This window comes from Myotis lucifugus, unplaced genomic scaffold (genome assembly GCF_000147115.1).
Source record: "Myotis lucifugus unplaced genomic scaffold, Myoluc2.0 scaffold_477, whole genome shotgun sequence".
NCBI lineage: Eukaryota > Metazoa > Chordata > Mammalia > Chiroptera > Vespertilionidae > Myotis > Myotis lucifugus.
The window spans coordinates 91482-118880 of NW_005871525.1; the positions used below are offsets into that span (position 1 = coordinate 91482).

Consider the following 27399-nt stretch of genomic DNA (forward strand, 5'->3'; position numbering starts at 1 on the left):
ACCCCCCCCCCCCCCAGGGGCACTTATCATCATCCAACATTACTATCTCTTCATTATTCATTTTGCTTTTGTGGCTGGGGGGTTTCGCTTGGCTCAGCTGGCGGCAACCAGGTGAGCAGGCCGGTTTTCGTCCTGGCTCCTCCAGAGAGACAGGCCTTTCCCTGGCACTTTGGGTCCAAACCCGAGGACTTCAGTTAGCAAAAGACCAGAGCCTCCTCCAGGGTCCGGGAGAAAGTGCTGGCAAGGGTGCTGGGAGGAGCTGGTGTTAGTCCAGGAGTGACCTCCATATTTCTGGGGAGAGGAGAATCGTGACAATAACGGGGCACTTGACTATTTGTCTGAGGACGTCACATGTAAGTGAAAGGCGTGTGCCTGCTGCAACCCAGGGAAACGCTCGCCAACAAGGCACCCTCCTTTATGCAACCCACGCGCGTGCCTGGGCTAGGCCTTCCCGGAACCAGGCGGCGGAGACCTGGGCTCCGGCAGGTGACTGCATCTGCTTCGCACGGTTATCCCACGAGGGATGAGGAAACACTCTTCTCGTCATAGTATCGATGTTCTATTTTAAAACATTCACATCAAGGGAGCTACTTGGAAGTTAGATGCCACAGGAGAAACTCCAGCTGGTTAGGATGGGGAAAGCCCGAAGGACCCCTCCTGCTTTCAGAAGAACCTGCAACTGAGAGACTCATCTAACTTGACTGAACCTTTTTGGTGAAAGGCTGCATGGCACCAGCCAAACCAGCCATGGAACATAAAATAAGGCGGCAAGAACAGGTTGCTGGCTCCACTCCTCCGTTCACTTGATTGGGTGAAACCCAGTTATCAAGTGACGTAAAGGAACTCCTGGCAGAGGTAAGGGGACATTTAGAAACGGCCCCCCACCACCACCTTCCGCCCCGCACGTGGTGGAGCTACAGAACGCCTTCCGGTGGCCAGATTGCGGCTCAGCGTGGGGAGCCCTAGCCAAGAGGAAAGCACCGGCTTCTGGACAGCAGCTCTGCGTCTCCCAGTGGGACGGCCATGAACTGCCCGAGAATAAACGCAGGCAGGACGGGGGCCGGGAAAGAAAGGAGAGGTGAGGTCTGGAGGGAGGTCCAGGACACAGAGGTGGCCATTATTGTCACTGTACTTTAAGAAGAAAAGACAAACAGTTTTAAATGCTAACTAAGAAGATTTAATAAAGAGGAAGAGGCTGAAAGTACAGAAGAAAAAGGGTCGACCTCAGAAGAGACCAGGGAGAGAGTAGAGAGCCCTCAGGGACAGGAAGGGGCTCCTCTCTCTGAAAATTACATCTCAGATCCTAAATTTCCTCTGTAAATTTAAAGACAAGGTCATCTATCCAAAAAAAAAAAAAAATCCAAAAACTCCTCCAAACCTGATCTTTTTCCCTCAACCCAGGCTCCGAGCCTATTAAGTCAGCCTCTTGACTAACTCATGATCCATCCAGTTTTCTTTATTCCAAGTGCCACTTCTTGGTCTCAGTCTTTCCGTTTCTTGTTTGTATTAGTGAAACTGCCATGAACCAGGCCATCCTCCCTCCAGACCACTCTGCACACTGGTGCCAGAGAGATCTTTTAAAAACACAACTGCTGTACCAGCCCAATCTGACTATATCGCTCCCTGCTCGGAGCCCTGCAGCCCTCGGGATAGGCTAGAGTTCCTCATTATAGCCTGCAAGGCCCTCCCGTTAGTGATCGCGGCCCACACAGCTCCCCCTCCCTCATTACTACCTTCTTTGCCCACGGCACCCCACATTACACTCCTTACGTCTCCCTAAAGCTCTCTGCTTATCTCCTCATTTGGGGCCACAAATTCTGCCTAACTTATTTTTCCTCCTTCTCCTGGCTAAGTCTAATTAGTCCTTCAAGATGCAGCTTGGATGCCTCCTCTTCCGGGGTGCCCTCCCTGTTTGCCCGACCAGCCCTCATCAGGGTGGGGAGCTCCTACACCTGTTTGCATACCACGAGTTCCCATAACCAGATCACAGTGCTCACCACACGGTGCTGCGATTGTTTCTCTAGCTCTCTGTCTCCCTACCAGGTTTTAGCAGCTTAGAGGTAAAAGAACCATTTCTTAACCATCTTCCTATCTATCAAGTCACACAGTAGACATCTGATAACTAAGAATGCAGGTGGAAAAGGGAACATAAGGAGAACATGGACATTTCAAACAGCCACTGCAGAAAGCAGGAGCAAGAACAGAAAAAACCAAAGAATTCCTGATGCTCTCGGGGAGCTGGCTTAGATAGGAATCCATGAATCTGCACAGCATCTATCAAACAAGTGTGTGACTTTTCTCTAGCTGTGCAGCAATCTGAGTGCAGAAAAAGACAGTGAATGGTGGCCTGACTCAAGGAGTATTGTATGGTCCCAGGCAGGACAAAGGAGCAGGGAAGTTGAAAGTGATGGATACAGAAGGAAGAAAATTAATGGATACAGAGAGAGGACAAACCATTAATATTTAAAATCTTTTTTGATACACTAGAGGCCCAGTGCACGAAAATTCACACACTGGGGGGGGGGGGGTTCCTCAGCCCAACCTGCACCCTCTCGCAGTTAGGGACCCCTCGGGGGATGTCCACCTGCCAACTTAGGCCCGCTCCCCAGGGGATCAGGCCTAAGCCGCAGTCAGACATCCTTAGCGCTGCTGAGGAGACTGGAGAGGATCTCGCCACCACCGCCGCTGCACTCACATCCATGAGCTTAGCTTGTGGCTGAGCAGAGCTCCCCCTGTGGGAGTGCACTGACTACCAGGGGGCAGCTCCTGCATTGAGCATCTACCCCCTGGTGGTCAGTGCACATCATAGTGACAGATTGTTCCACCATTAGGGTCAATTTTCATATTACCCATTTATTATATAGGACTTTATTATTCTGTAATTTTTATCACTTTACATACAAATGAAATGCTTGGAACTAGAATAAGGTATACACTTAAATTCAAAATTAAAGTCTTATTTTCTAAAAATACAAAGAGATATTCTGTGGGAAAGAGCATGGAGGGACACAAGAAAAGGAATCAATTATATGATTTAGTAGATTAGCATACAATTAAAATCTATATCTACTTTAAACATTAACATTCCATTTTAGATAAAATGCAGAAATTTTTTCCTAAAAGCATTTTTAAAAATCACTACACATTGCCAAATGTGTAACAAAAAATGCAGTTTTACATATTACCAAAAAACATAGTTTTACCTGAAATATCTGTAGCCTGTTGCTAGCTTCTTGGGGTGGTATATTTGGAACCATGGGTCCTTCCTATAATGAATAATATAATCTCCATTTTAATTCCTAATCATATATACTTATTAATTTACTGGATTTAACTATTATTTTCTTTTAAGTAAATAAACTGTATTTTAAATTTAAATGGTCTAACTTTGTCCTGTACATGAAGTTTCCATTTATTTTTTGTAACAGTTTTGAGATATGTACAATTCAATATTTTTTGTTTAATGGAGTTGTATAACCATGACCACAATTAACTTTAGAACATTGGATCACTCCAACTTTCATTCATTTTTAAATTGTGACAATCTTAATAGTTCCCATTTGGTTTGACTTGTTAGAATAAGCAGATGCTATTTTTTTATAAAAAAAATTTAAATTGTAAACTTACAGGAGAATTGCAAAGAGAACTCTCATATACCCTTCACTCAGCTTCCCATAATGTTAACATGGTACATTTATCAAAACTGAAAATTAATGCTGGTACAAGACTATTAAGCAGACTTTATTCAGACTTCTTCAGTTTTCCCACTGAAGTCTGTGTTCTGTTCCAGGACCTCATCCAGGATCCCATATCACAGTTAGTCACTGTGTCTCTGTGATCTCCTCTTTTTAAAAAGGTGACAAACTTTCATCCTGTATGACGTTTGTACCACCACAGCTGTTCCATCTCACTTAAGAGTGATGCTGCTGCAGCTGTGCATCAGAATTCCCATTACAGAGCTCTGAGAGCAGCCTCCTTTCCATAGCTCTTCAGCCCCACGTGGAAACAGACACGCGCACAGGTTGGACACTGGGAAGAAGCAGTGGGCGGTCTCTGTTGGCATGAGCTAGAAAATAGTTGCAAAAGGGAGCCCAGATAGTCTGTCCAGTCATGAATGTCATGGGTGGGCCAATAACAGACCAGATTCCCAGGATAGCAATGACTGGGCGGTCAAATGTTGACTAATACAACCAGCAGTAAAGAGATAAGTTCGGTACATGTAAAAAAGAAAGTGTTATATAAGTAGCACTAAAGGCTTAAATCTGTTGTGAATTCAGATCTGTTGTGATCACTGAAAGAAAGGGAAGAATATATCCAACTTCTGAGTTTAACATCTGGAGATCGACCACTGTAAGTCATTATTCCAGGTTGAACAGCCTGTGGGACTGACCAAGTATGACTTTTATTATTTATTTTCAGTGACACTCTAGTTTTCTAAGAGTTAGTGTCGGAGGGGAGGGGGGAGATCAGTTGAGGAATACCCTGATATTAGGGCATTTACAGTCTCTTAGAGCCTTTCAACAACTGTATTACATTTTCCACTATGAGATTCTGGCCTGAGAACGGGCAAAACCAGACCCTTTGTTCCTTCCGGGATCTTTAAATTTGTTGCTCCTTTTAGCAGGTAAATCTTTTTTCTAACTCTATAAAACATGCTTCCCTTTTTGATTGGTGTGAATATGCAAATATAGCCTCTTACATGCAATGTACAAATCACAGTGTATTTCTTGGGGCCTATCACTTCCATTTCATATAAACATACCAGCAAATAGCACAGAGTATGTAAATACTGAAATTACCAACTCATATGATTCTGCAAAGTTCATTACATCCTCACGAAAAACTTCCACAGACTCAAGTAGATTACTTTTAAACTTTGGCTGCACTTGAACTAGTTCATCTTGTACAGAAACCTAGAACAAGAAGGAATACTCAATGTGAGAGTGAAAGTAATATATTAACTGAAAACTACAATTCTATTCCAGCAAGTTTGTTGCCCCACAGATATCACATAAGAACAAAGACATCTCTGCAATGTTTTTGCAAAGTGAGAGAAAAAAAACCCCACAGAAATAAACGAACCAAATGCACTAACTGGAGATTCAAATCATCCTAGTTCATGACCCAAGACATCTTCTCTAACTGAGGTTAGGAAAGTTAGTTTCTGGCTGATCTGTCTCAGGCCATCAGTATAGCCCAGGAAACAGTTACTTCTATGGGCCCAGTCTGGGTCACATGCTGTCTCTAGGGCCAGCTCAAGGTCACGGATTAGCAACCTCTAGTAGGTTCACATGGTTGCAGTGGTTGGAGCTGTTCCCTAAAAGAAAGTGATATTACTCTGGGTATAAAAAAAATAGCAAATGTTTTCCACAATAGTCTTCAAAACTTCTTATTAAACCTTCCATCATAATACCACTTAATTCATGCTTATTATCTGCCAGGCTCTTTATGTGTTATCATATTTAATCCTCAAAACAACCCTGTGAGGTAAAGATTAATATTATACCCATTTCACAAGTGAGAAAACTGAGGCACAGAGAGGCTAAGTAATTTCTTTAAGGGTCCAGCACCAGTACGAAGCAAGATCAAGATTCAAAATCTGGCAGTGGGGTTTCAAGGCCCCCGCCCTTAACTGCTCTCAACAATAGCCTCTATCTTGGTTGGAACATACACTACTTTAAGCTTAATGATGACTATAGTATGGAATTGTCTACCTCTACTAAAGGGCAAGTCAGTGGGTTTATTTTTATTTTTTAAATTATTTTGTTAATCCTCACCCAAGGATAATTTTTCCATTGATTTTTTTAGAGAGAGTGGAAGGAAGGGTAGGCTATGTGTATGTGTGTGTGGAGAGAGAGAGAGAGAGAGAGAGAGAGAGGCATCGATATGAGAGAGACACATCGATTGGTTGTCTCCTGCATGCACCCCAACTGGGGCTGGGGATCGAACCTGCAACCCAGGTACATGTCCTTGGTGGGGAACCGAACCCTCAATCCTTCAGTGAGAGGGCCAGTGCTCTAACTACTGAGAAAACCGGCCAGAGCATGGGTCAGTGGGTTTAACACTAACAGTTGAAGAGATAGAAGAACAACTCACATGAATTATTTCCATTGAACAAGAGAAAGTTGGACTTCACTAAGTCTCAATGAGTGTTTCCCACTTCCTTCCTAAGACTCACTCACCTGACTAACCAGCAAACATTTTTCAAAACAAGCATATTAGTCAATATTTAACATGAACTTAAATAGACATGAGCATAAAACTATTTTATATGCATTACTTCAAAGTGAGCCTCATAACCGCATATAAAAATTTCCTAAAATATTCCTAAATGACCACATGAAGAAATTTAGAAACAAAGATTATTAACTTGCATATGATCACCCAATTGGCTGACAGCAGAGATGGAATCCCAAGTCATGACCCCATTTCAGCTCTATGCCCTGCTACTATGTCTTGCTTCAACCTCAGTGACAAATTTTTCCATACACAATAAATATTAAGCCATTGTTAATTTAATTAATATTTAATAAAATTTTTCAGTATATTTAAAGAATCTGAACATTCCCTTGGAGTTCATTTTTAATGTCTAATTTGTGGTATGTAGATATTTACCTATTTCAAAAATGCTTAGAGAGAAATATATACCTATAAATGCATACATTAATAATCTCAAATCAGTAACTAACCATCTACCTTAACAAACTAGGAAAATAGAAAACACTAAACCCATAGCAAGCAGAAGGGAAGAAATAATTTAAAAAACAGAGCACAAGTAAATGATATAGAGATTACAAAAACAATAGAGAAAAATCAACAAATCTGAAGTTTCATCTTTGAAAAGATCAACAACATTGATAAACTTTTACCTAGACAAACCAAGAATAAAGGAGAAAGGACCCAAATTACTAAAGCTAGGAGTGAAAGGCAGGATAGCACCACCTACCTTACAGAAATAAAAAGGATTATAAGGACACAATCAGCAGAGTGAATAGGCAAACTACAGAATGGGAGAAAATAATTGCAAATCATATATCTCATAAGGAGTTAACATCCAGAACTTATAAAAATACTCCTACAACTCAACAACAAACAATCCAATTAAAAAATAGGCAAAGAACTTGAGTAGACATTTCTCCAAAGAAGATACACAAATTGTTAAAAAGTACATGAAAAGATGCTCAGCATCATGTATCATTAGGGAAATGCAAATCAAAACCACAGTGGATACGGATGCCTCCTATCAAGGAAACTAGTGTTGGCAAGGATGTGGAGAAATTGGAACAAGTGCACTGTTGGTGGGGATGTAATGGTGCAGCCGCGATGGAACACAGAATTATTCATTAAAAATGGAATTATATTAAAATTAAAATAGAATTATATTGCTGGATAGAGATCCAAACACACTGAAGGTAGGGCCTCAATGAGATATTCATACACCCATGTTCATAGCAACATAATTCACAATAGCCAAAAAGTGGAAGCAAGTCAATAAAATGTGGTTCTATGTATATAATGCAGTATTATTCAGACTTGACAAGGACAGGATTTCTCACACATGCTATAACATGGGTTAACCTTGAAGACCTTATACTAACTAAAATTAACCAGTCACGAAAAAACAAATATTGTATGACTCCACTTTAGAGGGTACCTAAAGTAGTCAAATGCTATCATAGAGAGAGCAAGTAGAATGCTAGGGGCTGAAGGAAGGGAGAGTGGGGAGTTGCTGGTTAATGGGTATAGAGTTAGTTTTTATATGATGAAAAAGTTCTGGAGATTCACTGCACAGCAATGTGAATATACTTACCACCAGTGAACTGTATATACTTAAAAATTGTTAAGATGGTAAATTTTAAAGTTATGTGTATTTTACCACAATTTTAAAAAAAATAGTATAAAGCTACAATAATCAAGACAGTATGGTACTGGCATAGGCGTACACATATGCACAACAGATTGAGAGTCCAGAAATAAACCCTTCCACTTAGGGTCAACTGATGGTCAACAGGGTGCCAAGGCGATTCACTGGTGAAAGGATAGACTTTTCAACAAATGGCATTGAGACAACTGGTATCTACATGCTTTTGCATGAAGTTGGACCCAAAACTCACAACACACAGAAAAATTAACTCAAAATGTATCAGAGACCTAAATGTAAGGGCAAAAAATTACAAAACTCTCTTCTTAAGAAAACATAATAGTAAGTCTTCATGATCCTGGATTAGGCAATGATTTCCTAGATATGATACCAAAAACACAAGCAAAAAAATAAAAATTATGCCAATTGGACTTCTTCAAAATTAAAACCTTTTACTTCAAAAGACACTATCAAGAAAGTAAAAAGACAATCCACAGAATGAGAGAAAATATTTTCAAATTCTTTGATAAAGGACTTATATCCAAAATATATAAAGAACTCTGATAACTCAAAAATAAAGAAATAACCTAATTTTAAAAACAACGGATTTAAATACATATTTCTCCAAAGAATATGTACAAATGACTGAAAAGCACATGGAAAGATGCTCAACATCATTAGCCATTAGTAAAATAAAGTACTGCTACACAAGACAATACAAATAAACCTTGAAAATATTATGCTAATTGAAAGAAGCCAGTCACGAAAGACTACACATTGTATGATTCTATGTATATTACATATCCAGAAAAGGCAAATCCATACATAGAAAGTAGAGCTGTGGTTGCTAGAGGCTGTAGTGAGAAAATAAAGAGTAATTGCTAATGCGTTTAGGGTTTCTTTGGGGGATGAAAATGTTCTAACATTAAATAGTGATGGTGTTTGTACAACTCTGTGACTATAGTAGAAATCACTGAATTGTATACTGTGAAATGATAAATTTCATGTGGATTATCTACACTAATAAAAGAGGGAGATGCAAATTGACCATACCTTCGCAACACCCACAGCCAATCAGTATGCAAATTAACCCAACAAAGATGGTGGGTTAATTTGCATACGCAGGCGCTGAGTGGCAGGGTGGGGCAGGGCACTTGCGTTGTCGCCATAGTGATGACGCAGGCATTCCACACCGCCCCAGCCACTCTGAGCCTCTGGGCAGCGTGGGAAGCCAGATCAAAGGCAGAAAGGCGGCTCCGGCCAGAGCGAAGGCAGTGCCAGCAGCCAGGAGAAGGAAGGCCCATTCTTGCACGAATCTTCATGCATCGTGCCTCTAGTACAGCGGTTCTCAACCTGTGGGTCGCCACCCCTTTGGGGGTCGAACGACCCTTTCACAGGGGTCGCCTAAATACATCCTGCATATCAGATATTTACATTACGATTCATAACAGTAGCAAAATTACAGTTATGAAGTAGCAATGAAAATAATTTTATGGTTGGGGGTCACCACAAACTGAGGAACTATATTAAAGGGTCGTGGCATTAGGAAGATTGAGAACCACTGCTCTAGTATATCAATAAAGTGATTAAAATAAAATATATATATCTTTTTAAAACTATGAAATGTGTGTGTGTTTTTCTGGAGATAGTGACTTAAGCCAGTCACTCTAAGAATTACATAAGAATTTATAAGTAAAAAATAAGAATTAAGTTTGTACTTACAGCTTTGCTCTGCAATTTGTTGAAAGAATATCTCAAGGTATCAACTGCTTCTGATTCTTCTTTGGTTACTTCAACTTCAAATCTGTTTAGAATAGCATAGGCTTCCTGTGGAGGGAGGGTGAGTTCAGAAACATCACAAGGGAAGCCACTGTCAAATGATTTAGATGCCTTCTGGAAACATAGTCCCATGTCTCAGAAAACAGCACACTCAGGAGACTTGTCTCCAATACTAAACATGGAAAGAAGCACCTCTCGATTCTCGCTGACATTGGTACTAACTTAAATCCAAGACCCTGAAATCTGCATGTAAAAAGCACCTAGGTGATTCTGGTGGAGCTGTAGGCAGATCACATGGAGATTCTACCCTAGAAAATAATCCCTAGAGTCATTTTCTGCCTCTCTCTCCTACTTGATCTTGTGTCAACACCATGCAAAATACTGTCTCGTGCTCTATTAAAATATGAGTTGGCTATACAAGGAATGGAATGAAATGATGACGGGAGAGATACTCCAAAGAACAGGAACTTGAATGATTAAAGAGATGGATTAGCAACTGCTTTTACCAAAAGAATTTATATTGAAGAATCGAGCTTCTGGAGTTAGGGGAAAAATGGTATGATGATTTGCTAAATCTTGAGGAATGGGTGGTCAGCATCCAAAATCCCAAATGTTAATATTTAAAGAAGTAATAAAGGTATGAAGTTCATGAGCTACCAAAAAGTATAACCTCTAAATAGGATCAAGAAAGCTATGCTCAAAAAAAAAGAAGAAGAAGAAAAGAAAGCTATGCTCGGCCTGGCTGGTGTGGCTCAGTGGTTGATCACAATCTATGAACCAGGAGGTCACAGTTTGATTTCCTGCGAGGGCACATGCTCAGGTTGTGGGCTCGATCCCCAGTGCAGGAGTCAGCCAACAGATGATTCCCTCTCATCACTGATGTTTCTGTGTCTCTCCCCTCTCCCTTCCTCTGAAATACATATAAAAATATGAAAGCTATGCTCAGCCATGAGATTGGGTACCAAAAGGAGGCATTGGAAATGCAGGCAATGAAGGAGTGCACTGTCTATAGAGAATTTAAAAAACAGTAATAAAATGAATTAAAAGTCTGATTTTTATTATCACCATGAACCGTGACTTCTAAATATTAGTCACAAAACCCTTATGGTAGACAGAAAAATGGTCTCCCCCAAATTGTCCACATCCTAATCTCTGGAACCTGTGATGATGTTACCTTACACAGCATAGGGGGCCTTGCAGGGATAATTAAGTTAAGCAACTTGATTATCCTGGGAGATTATCCTGGGTTGGCTGTGTGGGCCCAATGTAATCGTAAGGTCCACACAAAGGAACCGTGGAGGCAGGAAAGTGGGAGTCAGAGACGTGAGGACAGAAGCAGAGCAGGAGAGATGCCACTGCTGGAAGGCGCATGAGCCAAGACTGCCGCCAGCCTCTAGGAGCTGAACGGCTTCTTCCCTCGAGCCTCCAAAAGTGCAGCCCTGCTGACATCCTGATTTTAGCCCTAATCGACCCATTCTCAGATGGCTGAGCTCTAGAACGCTAAGATGACAAATCTGCCTTGTTCTAAGCCGTTAAATTTATGATAATTTGTTCTTGTATTAGCAAAAGAAAGTGAATACAGTACTCTTCCCTAAAAACATCTGCTCGTCTAAATTCCAGCAGTTTACCATTAAGCCTAAGTGGACCACTCCCACCGTGCTGCCCATGTATGCCACTGGCCATGAGTGAGACCTAGACCTGGTTTCTAAGGAAAGACAAAGATAGTTGGGGAACTTGCCTAAGATGTTAGGACTGGTGTGAGACAGTGCAACCACTCCCTTCTGTAAAAGGTCAGCGCCGGGATAAAATAAAATGCACACTGTCTAGACCCGTACATCATTATTAATATATTACTATTCCCTTGTTTACTGTTCACTGATGATAATTGTCAAAATACCTCCAAAGAAATCAACATCAGAAAGGAGAAATAGACAGACTGTACCATAACATAATGAAATATGTTAACAGAATCCATTTTTAGTGTGTCTCAATTTTTTAATAGCACTCTAAGAATGAAAAATGCAATCATTTCTTACTTCAATTGGTCCCAAAGTCATGTCCATTTGAATTTCATTATCACGGATACAAGACAAGGCTTCCATTGCAAACCTGACATCATCTAAATCACGAATGGGTCTAGATAACTTTTTCAAGTATTCAGTAATAAATGCTATCATGTCTGACATTTTCTTTTTGTATTCTTCATTCAGGTATCGACAGAGTAACATCTTCCATGCCTTAGCCTCAATTGATAAGGCCAATTTCATTGGCTCTGGTGAAGACAAGAAAAGATCAAAATAGAATACACCTGACATTCTGAAACGATTCATTTTAAGTGTAATCTGAGCATCTATAACTGCTCTGTCCCATTGACAGCCACTAGCCACATATGGCTACTGAGCACTTGAAAAGTAGTTAGTTCGACTTGAATGTGCTGTAAGGTTGCTCAGTTCTGAAGATTTAATTCCTATCCCCGTGGAGTAAGCTAAGCTGTGCAAGAGGACACGAAAGTCTATGGAGAAGAATTTCAGAAGTTACTTCTAGCACTGTCCAACGTGAACCTTGCTCTGCTTCTGGCCCTCACGCATCACCCCATTTTCTTCTAGGTAACCCCACACAGTACAGTGTAATATATTTTTTGTCTTCCAAACCTTCCTGTTTTCTTGTTATTCCACTTCCTACCTCACCCACATGGCTAGAGAATGTGTATAACCTGACCCTGAACCTGGGCCTCGCTGATGGTCCCAGTCAATCTTGACCTTACATGTACTAATCAGAGTCTGTTCTTGAGAGTCTGGAATAAGACTTAAGGGGAGCCCCCTTGACTGGAAAGCAGGAAAGTCATGCACAGAGGGGAGAAGAAATGAGTCAGAGAGAAAGGATTTCCTCAGCTTCCTATACTGTCCCTGGTTCTGGTCCATTCCGAAAGCCCAATTGCACCTTGGATTCTGGAATATATTTTTCTCCCTTCACCATAGCTCAAGTAGGTTTCTGTTCCTTAAAAACAGTCCTCACTAGTCAACTCTACCTTCTCTATCCTTACCCATTCCTTTTTCTCCTCTCGGTGCCCCTCAGCTCCTCAGCCCTGCCAAACTGGAAACACAACCTCTCCCCTCTCAACGCCTAACACTTAAACTGAGAGGACTCGGGAGCTGAGGAAAGTGTACCCTGACAAGACACACAGGGTCAGCTGTTGACTGAGGCTGTGAGATCCTATTTCATAAGGTCCGCACCTCCTGGGCCTCTTTTCTCCTTTTCCTCGGGCCCCAGGGATTCAGCCTCCCTTCCCCTTTCTTTATAATTGTTTTCACCTATCCCATTTTCAGTTTTCTCCCTCTAAGACAAGTACCTGGCCAACTAGAACACTGTGCTACAGTTAATTTTTGTATTAAGTATCATAGTGCTCACCACTACAAGGGAACAAATAGAACATTAAAACAATAGGTAGAGTACAGTTTCCAAAACGTTACCGAAGTTCTTGTAATGATTGCCCTTGATATATCGTTTCTGTTTCTAGCTAAATAATCCCCTCAAGTATTTGTGATTCTTCTCCAAATGAAGTCCCCTCTTCGTAGATATGATAGTATATAATATTTATTGGACCTTAACTATTTGCCAGGTACCATGCTAAGTGTATATAAAATAGCTCATGAGGTGGGTACTGTCTACACCAGCAGAAAAGGGGTCAAGTAATGTTGGTAGTTAAAATTGAGAGCCACAGTTACATTGATTCCTTGAGCATAGATGTGAAAACGTATGGGATATACCTTTTCTCCCTTCAACATAGCTCAAGTAGGTTTAGTTGATGCAAAATAGGTCATTCAAATATCTTCTGAGAATAATTATCTCACAAACTTAAGACAAAACTGATTGTACCTCTGTAACCATGGCAACAAGTCGCCACCACAACCAGTTTTAAACTCAAACCATAGACCAATTCGCCTTAGTTCACATACTTTTGCAAGTCAATCAGTGTCAGCCCCTCTCTTCTGAATGTCCACCAATCAGGAGGAACATACTCAATACACCCGCCTCTGGGTGCCAACCAATCAGCAATAGTCTCACCCAAGCACGCATCCTTCTACAGATGATGTAAACTCTAGGTCCACAACGTGAGACCTCCAGTCTGCTCTGCAGGGAGCTCTGTGCCTGGCCAGCCCAGCTCTCCCTCACTTCAGGAAGCACTGAAGTCATTTTGGGCTTTTATTTCAGACAATGAAGTGGCTGCTTCATCACCCTTTGATGCTCTAATCCCAAACAGTTTAACTTTTCAGGAGACTTCAAACTGTTTGACTCCTAGCTCAGGTATACAACCCCTCCTCACAAAAACTTTCACCTTATCCTCAGCTGTTTGACTGCCAATCGAGGAGCTGTGCTGCCGATTAAGTGTGTTAACCCACCGTGGTATAATATTATATATAAAAAGACAGAATATATCACATCACATACATATTATATGTAACACATACATGAACAGTATTGGTGGTCCAGAAATATTTAACATTTAGATTGTTGTACCAAGGTAGCTTAATGACTGCTTCTAAATTAAGTGACGCTTCCTGTGAAAATACAGATACGTTACGCAATATGTTTAAATACCTGTATGCAATTCGAGTGCTCCTACAATGATGACAGGCTTCAGCTCATCAATCTCCTGTTCAAAGGTGGCATAGTGCAGAATTTCTGATCTGATCTCAGTCAGAGAGGGGTTGTGAGCCAGAAATTCCTGAGGAAACAATCAGTGTTTGCTTTAGCTTTTGATTCTTCTCCAAATTAAATCCCTGACGTAAAAAGTATAAATCCTCTACGTAAATAGTTACATTAGAGCACTGCACTTACGCAGGTACTTTTACACTGGTCTGTGCTATCAGGTGAGCAGACCAGGAAAAGGCACACTACCTGTTAGTCCTGGAAGAGAGCGGTGGGAGGGAAGGTCACAGAAGTCATGAATGGCTGTTCAGAATTCTCAGGTTCCCTTGAGTCTGACTAAAACTACAGCGGAGCCTCTGTAGGTGTGCACACTCTGAGTGCCTGGCCCCTGGACGGTCTGAACATAACTGGTCCTCAACTGTTTACCCAAATTACACGAAATTCAGACATGAATTTGACTCAGAGCCTCAGAGTGTCACTGTGAGAGTGACACACGATACAACAGGTTAGGTGCTTGGCACTTATAGGTTATTGCCATTATCATTATCACCGATATTTTCTTGGTGCTCCTGCACACACTAGATATAAACAAACCAAACCCCAACTGCATCCCAGGCAGCAGAAATGCACCTTCACTTTCACGTCTCGGTCCTCTGTCCAGAGCGTCTTGTATTTCTGGAAGTCCTGCAGAGCCTCATGGGCTGCCTTCCTTAGAGAATTCACGGAGGAAGAAAGGAGCAGGACCAACTTGGAAATATCCTTGTGTTCTGCTACACCAGGATAAAAATTCTTCAGCTTCCTCGCAGGAATTAGGTCTTCAAAAGATCCTGAAAACAGATGTTTTCACATATGGACAACGTCTATACAACTTTAAATATTATATCCATTTCAATATTTATAGACTTTTTCAAGCTGTGTTATTTTATAGACTCCCTCTCTAAAGTAATTAAGAACTATTCTCTTGCTGTCTTCACTTCTTTTTAAAAAAAATATTTTTATTGATTTTTTAGAGAGGGAGGAGGAGGTGGAAGAGGAGGAGGAAAAGGAGAGAGAGAGAGAGAGAGAGAGAGAGAGAGAGAGAGAGAGAGAGAGAGAAATATACATGCAAGAGCAAAACATGGATCAGATGCCTCCTGCATGCCCCTGACCAGGATTCCAACTGGCAACCTTTCTGTGCACAGGATGACCCTCAACCAACTAAGCTCTTAAACTATTGTGTCTTAAACTATTTTGAGCCCTGGCCGGTGTGGCTCAGTTGGTTGAGTGTCATCCTGTGACCCTCAAGGTTGCTGGTTCAATTGCCAGCCAGGGCACATCCCTGAGCTGTAGCTCATCGATGCTCTGCTCTCGCGTCGATCTCTCTCTCGCTCTCTCTCTCTCTCTCTCTCTCTCAAAATCAATAAAAACATTTAAAAATATTTTAAGGTCCAGATTTCTTTAATGTGGAAAAACTGTGTTTTTCAGAGGAGAGAACTGAAAGGCACTGATTAACCCCCCCGCACTCCCCCTTCCCAAAAAACTTAAAGTCCTCCAAGAAAAGGTCAAAAAAGTTGAAATTGCTACCTTCCAAAATAGTATGGTGGTTAGAGGAGAGGCACCACATTTATTACCCACATAACCTTAGGAAAGTTATTTAGTCCTCATGGAGATACTTGTGAGAACGAAATGAGACAACATATGTCCGTCTTCAGCTCAGCAGCTGGTACATGGAGCTCACCCAATCACTACTAGCCACCGCTATCAGCATCTCTTGCCAAAATCTGGTCATGTCCCAGCCTCAATGGACATCTTCAAGTATCCTCCATCCGAGACTATGCAGATACTGTTGTTTGACTCTAACAGTGCCTTCCCTTTTCAACCAGCTGCTAACAATGAAAAATCGTGGGATTCACACAAAATTCCAGATTTTCAGCTTTTCTCTTAAAAGCTAGTAGCATAGGGTCTACATTTCACAGCAACAATTAGCTGAAGCTGAGTGTCTCCTCCAAGGCCGGTCACTTATTTGCTCTTTTGTCTTATATTTAATCAAAATTCAAGCAAAAGAAAATGACAAGGAATTGGCTTAATTAAGTTAATTAACTAACAGTGCATGTCTGGGTAGTTCTTTCCCTTTTATTGCAGAGAAGTATTCCATTGTATCAACATACCACATTTTGTTCACCCATTCACCAATGGGTATCTAGGTTGTTAGCATTTTGGGTCTATTACCAATAATGCAGCTATGAACATTCACATACAAGCCTTTATATGGACACATGATTTCATTTCTCTTAGATAAAATCCCTAAAGGTGGAGTTGCTGAGCCAAATGGTGAAGATATGTTTAATTTTTTTTAAGGAAGGGCCTACCTGGTTCCAAAGTGGCTGTACCTTTTTACATTCCCATCAGTAATGCATCAGAGTTCCAGGTTCTTTGTCAACAATTGGGATTGTCAATTATCTTTTTTTTCTTTTCATTTTAGCCATTTTAATTGGTGTGTAGTATTAGCTCGTGGTTTATTAAAATTGCGTTTTCCTAATAACTAAGGGTGTTGAGCATCTTTTCATGTGTTTATTAGCCAATCATACATCATCTTTTTGAACTGTCTAATCCTTTGTCCGTTTGGGATAGGGGAAGTACCTTATTATAATTCAGTTGTGAGAGTTCTTTTTTATATTCTGAACACAAGTACTTTATCAGATGTCTGATTTGCAAACATTTTCTCCCAATCTGTGGCTTCTCTTTTTAATTTTTCTAATGGTATCTTTTAAAGAACAAAGATTTTTAATTTGAATAAAGTTCAACTTATCAATTTTTTTCTTTTATGGATCCTCACCCAAGGATTTGTTTTTATTGATTTGAGAGAGAAGCATTGATCAGTTGCTATTTTGCAGGGCCCCCTACCTTGTTTTTCTTCACCAATTTTTGAGCTATTTTTGACTCTCTCCACTTCCATATAGTTTTACAATAAATTATTAAAATTAGATTAAGAAATTATATAAAAAAATTCTGTTGTAATTTTACTGGAATTGTATTGAATTTGTAAATTAATCAAGAAATTGACTTCTTCATGTTATAAATTCATTCCAGTTGTCATTCAGTAATGACCATTTTCTCCAAAAATGCTGTGAAAATATTTTTTACATTTATTTATAAACTTCATGGTTTGGTGGCTATTGAAAATCTGTTTTTTCTATTACATTTTTTCCAGGTTTATTGAGATATAATTGGCATAAGTGTATTACATTTTAATTGGATTATTGGCCATTACAGATACTTTTTATATATAGGTCTTTATACATAAATATTATTGAACTTATTAGTTATAATAGTTGTTTCTAGGTTGCTTGAACTTCCTATGCATGATCTTTAAATAAACACAATCTTGGCTTCTTTTCTAATTACTCATCTAATTTTTTTATTGTCTGACTCATAGTGAAGATCTCCAGTAGAATATTGAATAAAACTGATAAAATCATTTCTTCATTTTGATGGAAAAGAAATGCTTCTAAATTTTTCCATGGATAGCATTATCAGAACATCCCTCATATTCCTAGTTTGCTAAGAGGATGTATGTGGATGAGTGAACTATATCATATTCACAGAATATGATATAACACATTTGTGCCTTATTTTCTCAATTTGAAAGGGTACAGTAACTTTGTGGAAAAGGGTGCACTGGGTAAAATTTTTTAAGACAGTCAATGTCCGAAAATGCCTTTATTCTACCATCAGACTTGGTTGATAATATGGCAGAGAATAGAATTCTTATTTGCAAAGTTGCTGATTAGTCGAAAGATTCTTGCACCTTATGGTTTTTAGCTTTACGTTTGGCCTGCTACAACACATATAACACATTTGTTAAAAAAGAATTCAAAGTATATAAAACATATACTTAAGGAGAAAAAGATCATTTCAATGTACTCAGCACCGGGTTAAGAAGAGAATGCCAAGATATCAGCAATCCTCTCTCGGCCTCTCTCCAATCACATTCCCTGACCCCCAGAGGTAACCGCTCTCCTGCATTTTGTACTTGAAGGTAAACCAACATACTTATCTCTAGACAATATGTCGTTTGGTTTTTTAAAAACTGAGCCAAAGGACACACGTAGAAAGAAAGACATTAATGCTCGTGCTAGATGGAGGCTCCCAGGAGAAAAGAAGCTAGTCTCTGGGTCTAGTCCTGCTGCCGCGTCCTGCAGGCTGACAAAAGCCCTTTGGAGGAAGCCATGGCGAAGGATCGTGAGTCCTGCAGTATCGAGATAATACAGTTCTCATCGCAATCAGGGCACCTGGCAGGGCCGTGTTTATGAGCCAAGTAATGGATGTCCAGCAGAAATAGGGCCGGGACAGCGGGCTACTCCGTGTTCTCCTGGATCACATCGCCTTCCCTCCAGTTCTCAGTAGCAGCCAAAGCAGAACCCTTCAGAGCGACCCGAGCTCCTCCCGCTGACCCAGAGCAATGCGAGTAGAGCAGCGACTCTGTCAGCACATGGTGAAAGCAGGCAAGCACAGACAAGAATCTGGACCAGGTTCACGTCTTCAAGTTAAAAGACGGTACAATGGCTCCAGGCACCGTGGCGAGAGCAGCGGAAACTCGTCTCTCTCTTGAGTTACACTGGGGGCCCTCTATGCTTAGACTACACGTGTCCCTGTGTACTCATCCTTTACCGTCCACCGGGGAATTCCCTTCACCTCCCTGCTGCATTCCACTCCTGTTTCCTACATCTCCTGTCTTCTTCTCTTTTTTCTTTGCTTTATTTTCTCATTTTGAAAGGGTACAGTAACTTTGTGGAAAAGGGTGCACTGGGTAAAATTTTTTAAGACAGTCAATGTCCGAAAATGCCTTTATTCTACCATCACACTTGGTTGATAATATGGCAGAGAATAGAATTCTTATTTGCAAAGTTGCTGATTAGTCGAAAGATTCTTGCACCTTATGGTTTTTAGCTTTACGTTTGGCCTGCTACAATAATAGACTAATGGACTGAAAATCAGATGATTGGACTCCAGTCCTCTCCTCTGGATTCATTCCTAGCCCCGTCGCTAGGTTTGTATATTTATAGATCCATAGATTCATAGATCCATAGATTCATTCACAGGCTTTTCCCCCAGACCTCCTTGCCCCTGATTTCCCAGTGTTGGTACTTCTAAGACCTGCACAACTTGTCCACCCATTGTCACTGCCCACGAGTCCACGTATACCTTCACTTCAGATCACTTCTCCCTCCTTCAAAAGGAGATGCTACTTGAAGCTCTGCCCACGGGGAAACTCCCCCTCTCGCAGTCCTTAAGGGCCACTGCTGAGTAGGCTCTAGTGCATTTCAGCTCACACCAACACATCAAGCCAACTCACCATAGACCAGGCCTGAGATTGTGTTTGTCCTCTATCAGCTGGTTATAGGGAATACCCCGTGAGACTATAGAGATGAGCCGAGAGAGGCGTGTTTGTGCAACACGGAAAGGTGGCATGGGGGTCTGGGCCACCTGTTCCTGTAACTCACACGGCACCTTATGTTTAATTGGCATCTCCCTGGTTACCAGAGGAGGTAGTGTATTTTCAGAAAAAGAGTTTTACTTTTTTTTAGATTCCACACATAAATGAGATTATCCAATATTTTTCTTCCGTGTCTGGCTTATTTCACTTAGCATAGTGCCCTCTGGATTTATCCATGTTGTCACAAATAGCAGGATTTCCTTCTTTTTAAGGCTGAAAATACTTACAATGAAAACTTTTCATTGTAAAAAAAAAATCATAGTAACAGAGAGTAGAATAGTGGTTACCAGAGTCTGAGGGTGGAGAAAAAGGATACAAACTTTCCGTTATAAGGTGAATAAGTTCTGGAGACCTCATGTCGCATAGTGACTGTAGTTAATAATAATGTATTGTATGTCCTTGCTGGTTTAGCTCAGTGGATAAAGCATCAGCCTACGGACTGAAAGGTCCCAGGTTTGCTTCTGGCCAAGGGCGCATGCCTGGGCTGTGGGCACGTCCCCAGTGGGGGGCGTGCAGGAGGCAGCCAATTGACGTATCTCTCTCATCAACATTCCTCTCTCTCTATCCCTCTCTCTTTCTCTCTCTCTAATACCAATAAAAACATATCTTTTTAAAAAGTGGAGGGTGGTAAACACTCGTTTTTTAAAGGCAAAACTTAACAAATAAACATATAAAAGTTACTTTTAAAAATATCTATAAGCTGTTGAACCCAGGACGAGCCGGAGAAGAGCACGTGTACATTGTAACCCAAAGACTCTATCGGTCTGAGATGTAGCGCTCTTACTTTCTTCCCTCTTCAGCTGCTTTCCTCCACTTGGATGCGCCAGGTCAGCGGTGCGGCTGGGACTGACCTTCAGATTCTTCATGTGCCGGGTGGGCTGCTGCCCCCAGTGAGCCACTCCTCTGCTGACCTCCAGGGTTAACTGGATCATCCGGTTAATGGCTTGTTGAATGTCATCCAAGCTCGGAACCATCACCTGTAGAAGAAGAAACAAGTCTCTGGTTCTGCTGGCACATGCGCTCCGTCCCTCTGCTTCTCACCGCCCCCTTCCCTCCCCGCCCCCCCCAAGTGGGGAAAGCCTCAGCTGCCCCCAAGAAACGGCTGCTTTCAGGAGGGGGGTGTGAGGGCAGTGCAGACTGCATGCGGACTTTCTCAGTTCCTGCAGGCAAGAGGGTCGAACACAGGACCTGGCATCCTTTCCCTGGGAGGGGGGCTGGATGCAGCCAACAGTTGTGGACTATGTGTTGGGTGTCCATGAAGCAAAACCACGGAGGAAGCTCCCCCACCAAGAGTCTGACCTCAGGCTCTGAACTGTGCCTCCAGGAAGCGGGGACGTGGAGCAGGTGAGACACAGCCTGTCCCCCCTGGCCTAACCCTAACCCTCACAGCGTGCACCTGTCAGAGTTCCAGATGCCGGTTGGCAGTGGGTGGTGGGAGAGATGGTCCATGAGAAAGCACAAGGGTCCCATGGTGCTCAGGGTGTAGGCTCTCTCTTTCTTTCTATTCTGCCACACTTAGTGGGTTGCCTCACGGTCGTGTGTTTGAGGTGGTCTTATTTAGATAATTTAATGTTTGAAGCAAGAAAAAGCAAGATTTATAGAATACTTGCTAACTGATGGCTGACCAGACGCTTGACTCCACTTCAGCACACCATGAGCTATGCAGAGCAATTTTTATAACAGAGGTTAACGATAATATTTTTATTTTTGTTAAATACGGGGGTGAGATAGAAAGATACATAGGACCAAGAGGTTACCATAAATGAAAGTTCAGTTCTCGTGTAGCCCTTGTCAAATACATTACCCAAATATCCTTGTGTTAACTTGGCTATTTGATCATTCTTACCACATTAGGAATTGCAAGATGTACTTCCGTTTTTATAAAGGAAATGACATCTTCTGCCCGCTTTCGTCCATAGAGGCTGTAATAAGATGGACATTTAACTGATAAACCTTAACCTATAATTTCATAAATAGCTTGCTATGCTACCACACTCAATCCTAAAATATAAAGATAATTTCAAAATACTAAATTATATGAAGAGAATGTTTTTATAATGAAACCATAAATTTCAGAGAGCTAAAAAATGACAGTGACAATATTATTGGAAGTAAAATATTAAGTCTCATTTACATTTTCTAGTATTTTAATGTTCTGTTAGTCACAAGCATTTAATAATGTGTTAAAAGCATTCTTTTTTCCCAGCCCCATAACAAATATTGGACAAGATTCACCAACAAAAAACATATACCTTCATGTATTCTTCTATATATACTTTTTTGTAAAATTAAACAGGAGGTTTTTGTCAAAGCTTCCAAAAACCTTCCATTTTAAACAATATCTCTCATGCTCAGACAGAAATACAGACATACAAACACACGAGTGCAAGTAACTGACATATACCAGACCTGCAAATTAGTTTGGTTATCTCCCTCTGCCTTGACATCTGACCCCATCCCAGACAAAATTATAATAAACTAGAGGCCTGGTGCACAGATTTGTGCACATTGAAAGGAAATTAATTAAAAAATATATTTTAATAACGCTATTCGCCCTTTCTCTATAATAGAAGTGTCAACCAAATTCATGGCAGATCAAAACACACGCGTGCAATTGGCGCCAGCGAGAGCTTTGTATGTATCACACATGCATGAGTCAACTTAGCCTCTTATATACTAGTATATAGAATAAACTTGCTTAATTAGACCTGATTTAGCTAAACTTTTTCCAGCCCAGTGAAGCACCCCACCTTCTCTTTCAGGTAATTGTCAGCAACACAGCAGTAAATATCAACACGAAGCACATTATTATTGTAGATCATTCAGGGAGAACAAAGGGTAAAACATTTAACTGCAGCGGTGTTTGACGACATTCTTCACAGTGAGAAAACCTAAAGTCATTTTCAAGGTCCACCATTTCTTACTTCTTTTCAGTCGGGTCAAGTTTCTAAACTTTCTAAATCTCCATTTTCCGGCTAATGAAAGGAAAATAGGATTCCACCGAGTCTCCTATCTACTTACCCCAGGACTTCTGTGAGGCTCAAATGAGGTGAGGCACAGGAAAAAGCTTTACAGACATTTGGTTACAGTGTAAAATGTTTGCACCTGGCTATAAAGCAAGCCGTGTTCCTGGGCTGAAGAAACTCCAAGGAGGCTAGTCACTAGGAAGAGGAAGCTGGATTGCTGTATCTTGGGTAACAACATTACCCGGTGCCCACAGCCACCGTTTCAGAGCTGGGCTGGGCTGGGCTGTGGGCCCCATTTTGCGCCAGGGGGTCTTGGCAGCATCGGCTGCAATTTGGTGGGGTGTCACTTCTGGATGGTGGCAGGGCCTGTGTCCCACTTGGGGGAAGCTAAGTGTTGCTTTGTGGACACCAGGTCCATGGTGCCGATTCTCTGTAAATGGCCGGTGCTTGTCACAGCAGCTCCTGCCTTGAGCATCTGCCCCCTGGTGGTCAGGGTGTGTCATAGTGAGTGGTTGGATGGTTGGAGACTAGCATATTAGCCTTTTATATACAGATGTAAAATTTCCATAGCAATAAATACTGTCATTACTGAGAAACTACACCTCCAGTTATAAATACAACCAACTGCCTGCAGCTACAGTTTTTCCAGAAGATGCGGGACTGGGGTGACAGAAGCAAAGGCACAGCACCCCAATAAGCGACTAAGCCGGGCCTCTTCTGTGTTCCCCGCTGAACCTGCCATATTCTAGTACCTCTTCAGGGGGGCAGTAACTGTGAACCAATAAGACCAGACTCTGTATTCAAAGTTCTGAGGGTCATGTGGACGCAAAAGTGAAACTCCTAGACAGAGAGACAGAGAAGGAGAGACAAAGACTCAAAAACAAAAAATCTCTGGCTCAAAGAGGACATATGAAGTAAAATCCCAACAAGAATAACTATGTCAAACAGTAAGAAAGGGAATTAAAGAAATCCATAATTGAACCAGAAACTCACTCCAGATAAAAGTCAATGTAGAGAAGTATGACAAACTCTAAAGTAAGTATAATGAGAATGTTCAAAGATAGAAATGAAGGCTAAAATTGCTCAACTAAAAAGGCAGAAATGATAAGAAAAAGTATTCATTGAAATGTTTAAGATGCAACAGATGAAATCACGTTATACTAGACTAGAGGCCCAGTGCACCAGTTGGGTCCTGGGCCTGGCCTGCAGGATCAAGCCGAAACCAGCTCTCCGATATCCCCAGAGGGGTTCCAGATTTCGAGAGGGCGCAGGCCAGGCCAAGGGACCCCACCAGTACACGATCAGGGTCGGGGAGGGATGCAGGAGGTTGGCCAGCTGGGGAGGGACCACAGGAGGGCTCCAGGGTGTGTCCAGCCTCGCTCGCTTAGTCCCAATCAGCTGAACCCCAGTAGCAAGCTAACCTGATCGGAGAGTCTGCCCCCTGGTGGTCAGTGTGTGCCATAGTGAGCAGTTGAGTGGCCTTAACATATCATTAGCATATTACACTTTGATTGGTTGAACAGATGACCGGACACTTAGCATATTAGGCTTTTATTATATAAGATACAGAGATGCTGGCCCATAATGTAGCCCAGAAATGAAAAAAAAAAACAAACTAAATGACAGAGTAGTTAGGTGCTAGGGAGGAGAGGCCCCAGCACTTGAGATGACCACACATCCAGTGTGCCCAGGACAGTCTGGGTTAAGTCTGTCCTGACCCTTCACCTGAATCATGTTCCTCACAAAAAAGTGTCCTGGTTAGAACAAAAAATTATGTGGTCAATCCATTCAACGTTCAGCTATTAGGAGTTCCATAAGAGAATGTCCCACCTGGCCAGTGCTGCTCACTGGTTAGAGCATCGGCCGGTGCACCAAAGGATTGCAGGTTCAATTCCTGGTCAAGGGCATGTGCCTGGGCTGCAGGTTCAATCCCCAGCCCCAGTCAGGGAATGATTGATGTGTTTCTCTCACATCGATGTTTCTCTCTCTCTCTTTTTCTATCTCTATCTCTCTCTTTCCTCCCTCCATCCTTTCCTCCCTCCCTTCCATTCTTTCTAAAAAAAAAAAAAAAAAAAAAAAAAAAAAGAATGGAAAAAATATCCTCAGGTGAGAATTAACAAAACAAAAATAAAGAGAGAGAGAGAGAATGTTCCAGAAGCAATAACTGCAGAGAAAATTGCTGGGGATTTTCTGGAATTAAGGAACACTATAAGCCATTAAATAGAAAGTGTACTCTGAGAACAAAGCAGGATAAGTAAAGACAAGTCCTCACAGGGAGAGAAGACTGCAGAACATCCAGGATAAAAAGCAATCTTCCACTAGAATTACTACAGACTTCTCATCAGCAACAAAAGAGCAGAAAAAATGAAGTACTTTCAAAGTGCTGAGAGACAAAAAAAAAAATTTTATCCAGCCAAACTTGTCATGAAAGTAAGAGGGCAAAAAAGGGCATTTTTAGACTCAAAATGAAGATCAGAGAGTTTACCCCTCACATATTCTCACTAAGCAATCAGTGGGATAAGAAATACATAAGAACCTGAAGACTTTAATAAAATATGCCAGTAAATAAATTATTTTTGAGTGTTCAGGAAGAGAAGGGAAGGGAAACACAAATTTTAAGAAAGAGAAAGCACAAATGGCTTATAAACATAAAAATGTGTACAGCCTCAACAGTAACTAGGAAAATGATCATCGAAAATTCAATGAGATGCCATTCACACAAGGTTTTTTCACTGAGCAATACCAACTGTGTGCGAGGATGCGGAGCCATGGGACTCTCCTTCTAGGTCTTGCCTGGCGAAGTGAGGCAGGCACATGCTCTAGGGCCCAGCCTTTCCACTCTTAGCAGGAGGCAGGTACCAGAATGTTCACAGAGGTTTTATTCACAGTAGCCCAAACCAGAAACAGCCCAAATGGCCATCGCCCGTAGAACAGAAAAACAGATTATGTATGCTTCAACCATATCAAAGTGAAATAAGTTACATCAACATAGATGAATCTCAAAAACATAATGCTGAACGTAGTCCAAAACAGGCAAAATTAAATGACACATTGACTGGGGGTACAAATATGTACTAAACCCTAAGGACCGTGATAAACATCAAGTTCAGGATAGTAGTTACCTTTGGGTGAGCCAGAGAGGACCTGTAAGGGGACTGTTCTGTGTTTTTCATCTTGGCCTGGCTGCCAGTAACTTGGTTGTTCATTTGATCACTGTTCTTGCAATATTACCCTTATCTATATATATAAAAGCCTAAGAGACCGGCTGACCGGCCAGTAGCTATGATGTGCAATGACCACCAGGGGGCAGACGCTCAATACACAGGCATGGAAACATGGAACAGACTGATGAATCTCAGAGGGAAGTGGGGAGGGGGGAGAGGGGAGGGCAGGAAGAGATTAACCAAAGACCTTATATGCATACTAGAGGCCTGGTGCACGAATTCGTGCACTGGTGGGGTCCCTTGGCCTGGCCTGCGGAGATCAGGCTGAAACCAGCTCTCCGACATCCCCCAAGGGTCCTGGATTGTGAGAGGGCACAGGCCAGGCCAAGGGACCCCTCCAGTGCACAAATCCATGCACTGGGCCTCTAGTCTATATATATAAAAGCCTAAGTGACCAGCTGACTGGTAGCTATAATGCACAATGACCACCAGGGGGCAGATGCTCTGACCAGTAGCTATGATGTGCACTGACCAGCAAGGGGCAGATGCTCAACGCAGGAGCTGCCGAGCTGCAGTGACTTGGCAGCTGCGGTTCTCGGGTGACACACCCAGAACCAGAGAGGAGGGAGCCCAATTCCGGGGTGCGTCACTCGAGAACCGCCCTCTCATAACCAGTGACCCCTCGGGGGATGTTGGAGAGCCACTTTCAGCCCGATCCCCACAGGCCAGGCCAAGGGACCCCACCAGTGCATGAAGGGCCTCTAGTGTTTTCATACAGTCTTTTCATCAATGTTATATTTTAAATTTTATCATTTTTTAAATTAATAAAAAGGTGCTCTTGTTAGCATTGTTATTACAGATAGTAGTGCCAGATATATTTAGTGTATTTTCAACTTGCCTTGCAACAAATATTCTTTTTTTCATTGTGTCCAAAGATAACCGTGTAGCTTTTTGAAGACTGTCTAGTAATTGATGAGAGAAGAAAGCATAGACCTCTTTACATTCCTGTAATGAGAAATCACATTACATTTGGTACAAAAGAAAAAAACTCTAACATCCCCAAAGCAAGAATACAATATCAGAAGTGTCGTGTGAAAAATGAAAAATCATAAACTACACAATTTCGATTATATTGTATAAGGTCAATCCTAAATGACTTGCTTATTTTTTAAAATGTATTTTTATTGATTTCGGAGAGCTGGGTAAGAAGGACGGCTCAGCAGGTGTGAACCAGGAGGAGTAGGTCAGGGTCGGTGAGTTATCCGGCTAAAGCACGGGTGTGACATAATCCATACTGATGTCAGACAGGCCACTCTGGCAGCCATGTGGAAGGTGGAGGCTACCAAGGAGGTGGCTGCACTGATGCCGCCCAGGTGACCCAGCAATTCCAGAGGCTCTGGCGGCACCCGGTCTTACTCTGAGGACCCAGCCTGTGTTGCAGGGAAGGCAGCTGAAAGAGAAGGGCCGCTGGCCCGGGACCCCCCTCCTGCTCTGGCCGAAGCC

At 41.8% G+C, this 27399-nt stretch overlaps 1 protein-coding gene across 1 annotated transcript in view; it reads right to left on the bottom strand.

Annotated features, from left to right (window-relative positions):
• The window catches only part of DNAH8 (dynein axonemal heavy chain 8), a gene marked incomplete at its 3' end in the record, with an annotated part of 184666 nt that overhangs the window by 90740 nt on the left and 66527 nt on the right, over positions 1-27399 (bottom strand). Inside the window, 9 exon segments of the mRNA XM_014445658.1 lie at positions 3204-3266; positions 4800-4913; positions 9584-9688; positions 11677-11912; positions 14240-14366; positions 14921-15117; positions 20551-20743; positions 21613-21688; positions 26795-26901. Of these exon segments, the coding sequence (XP_014301144.1) occupies positions 3204-3266; positions 4800-4913; positions 9584-9688; positions 11677-11912; positions 14240-14366; positions 14921-15117; positions 20551-20743; positions 21613-21688; positions 26795-26901 (1218 nt within the window).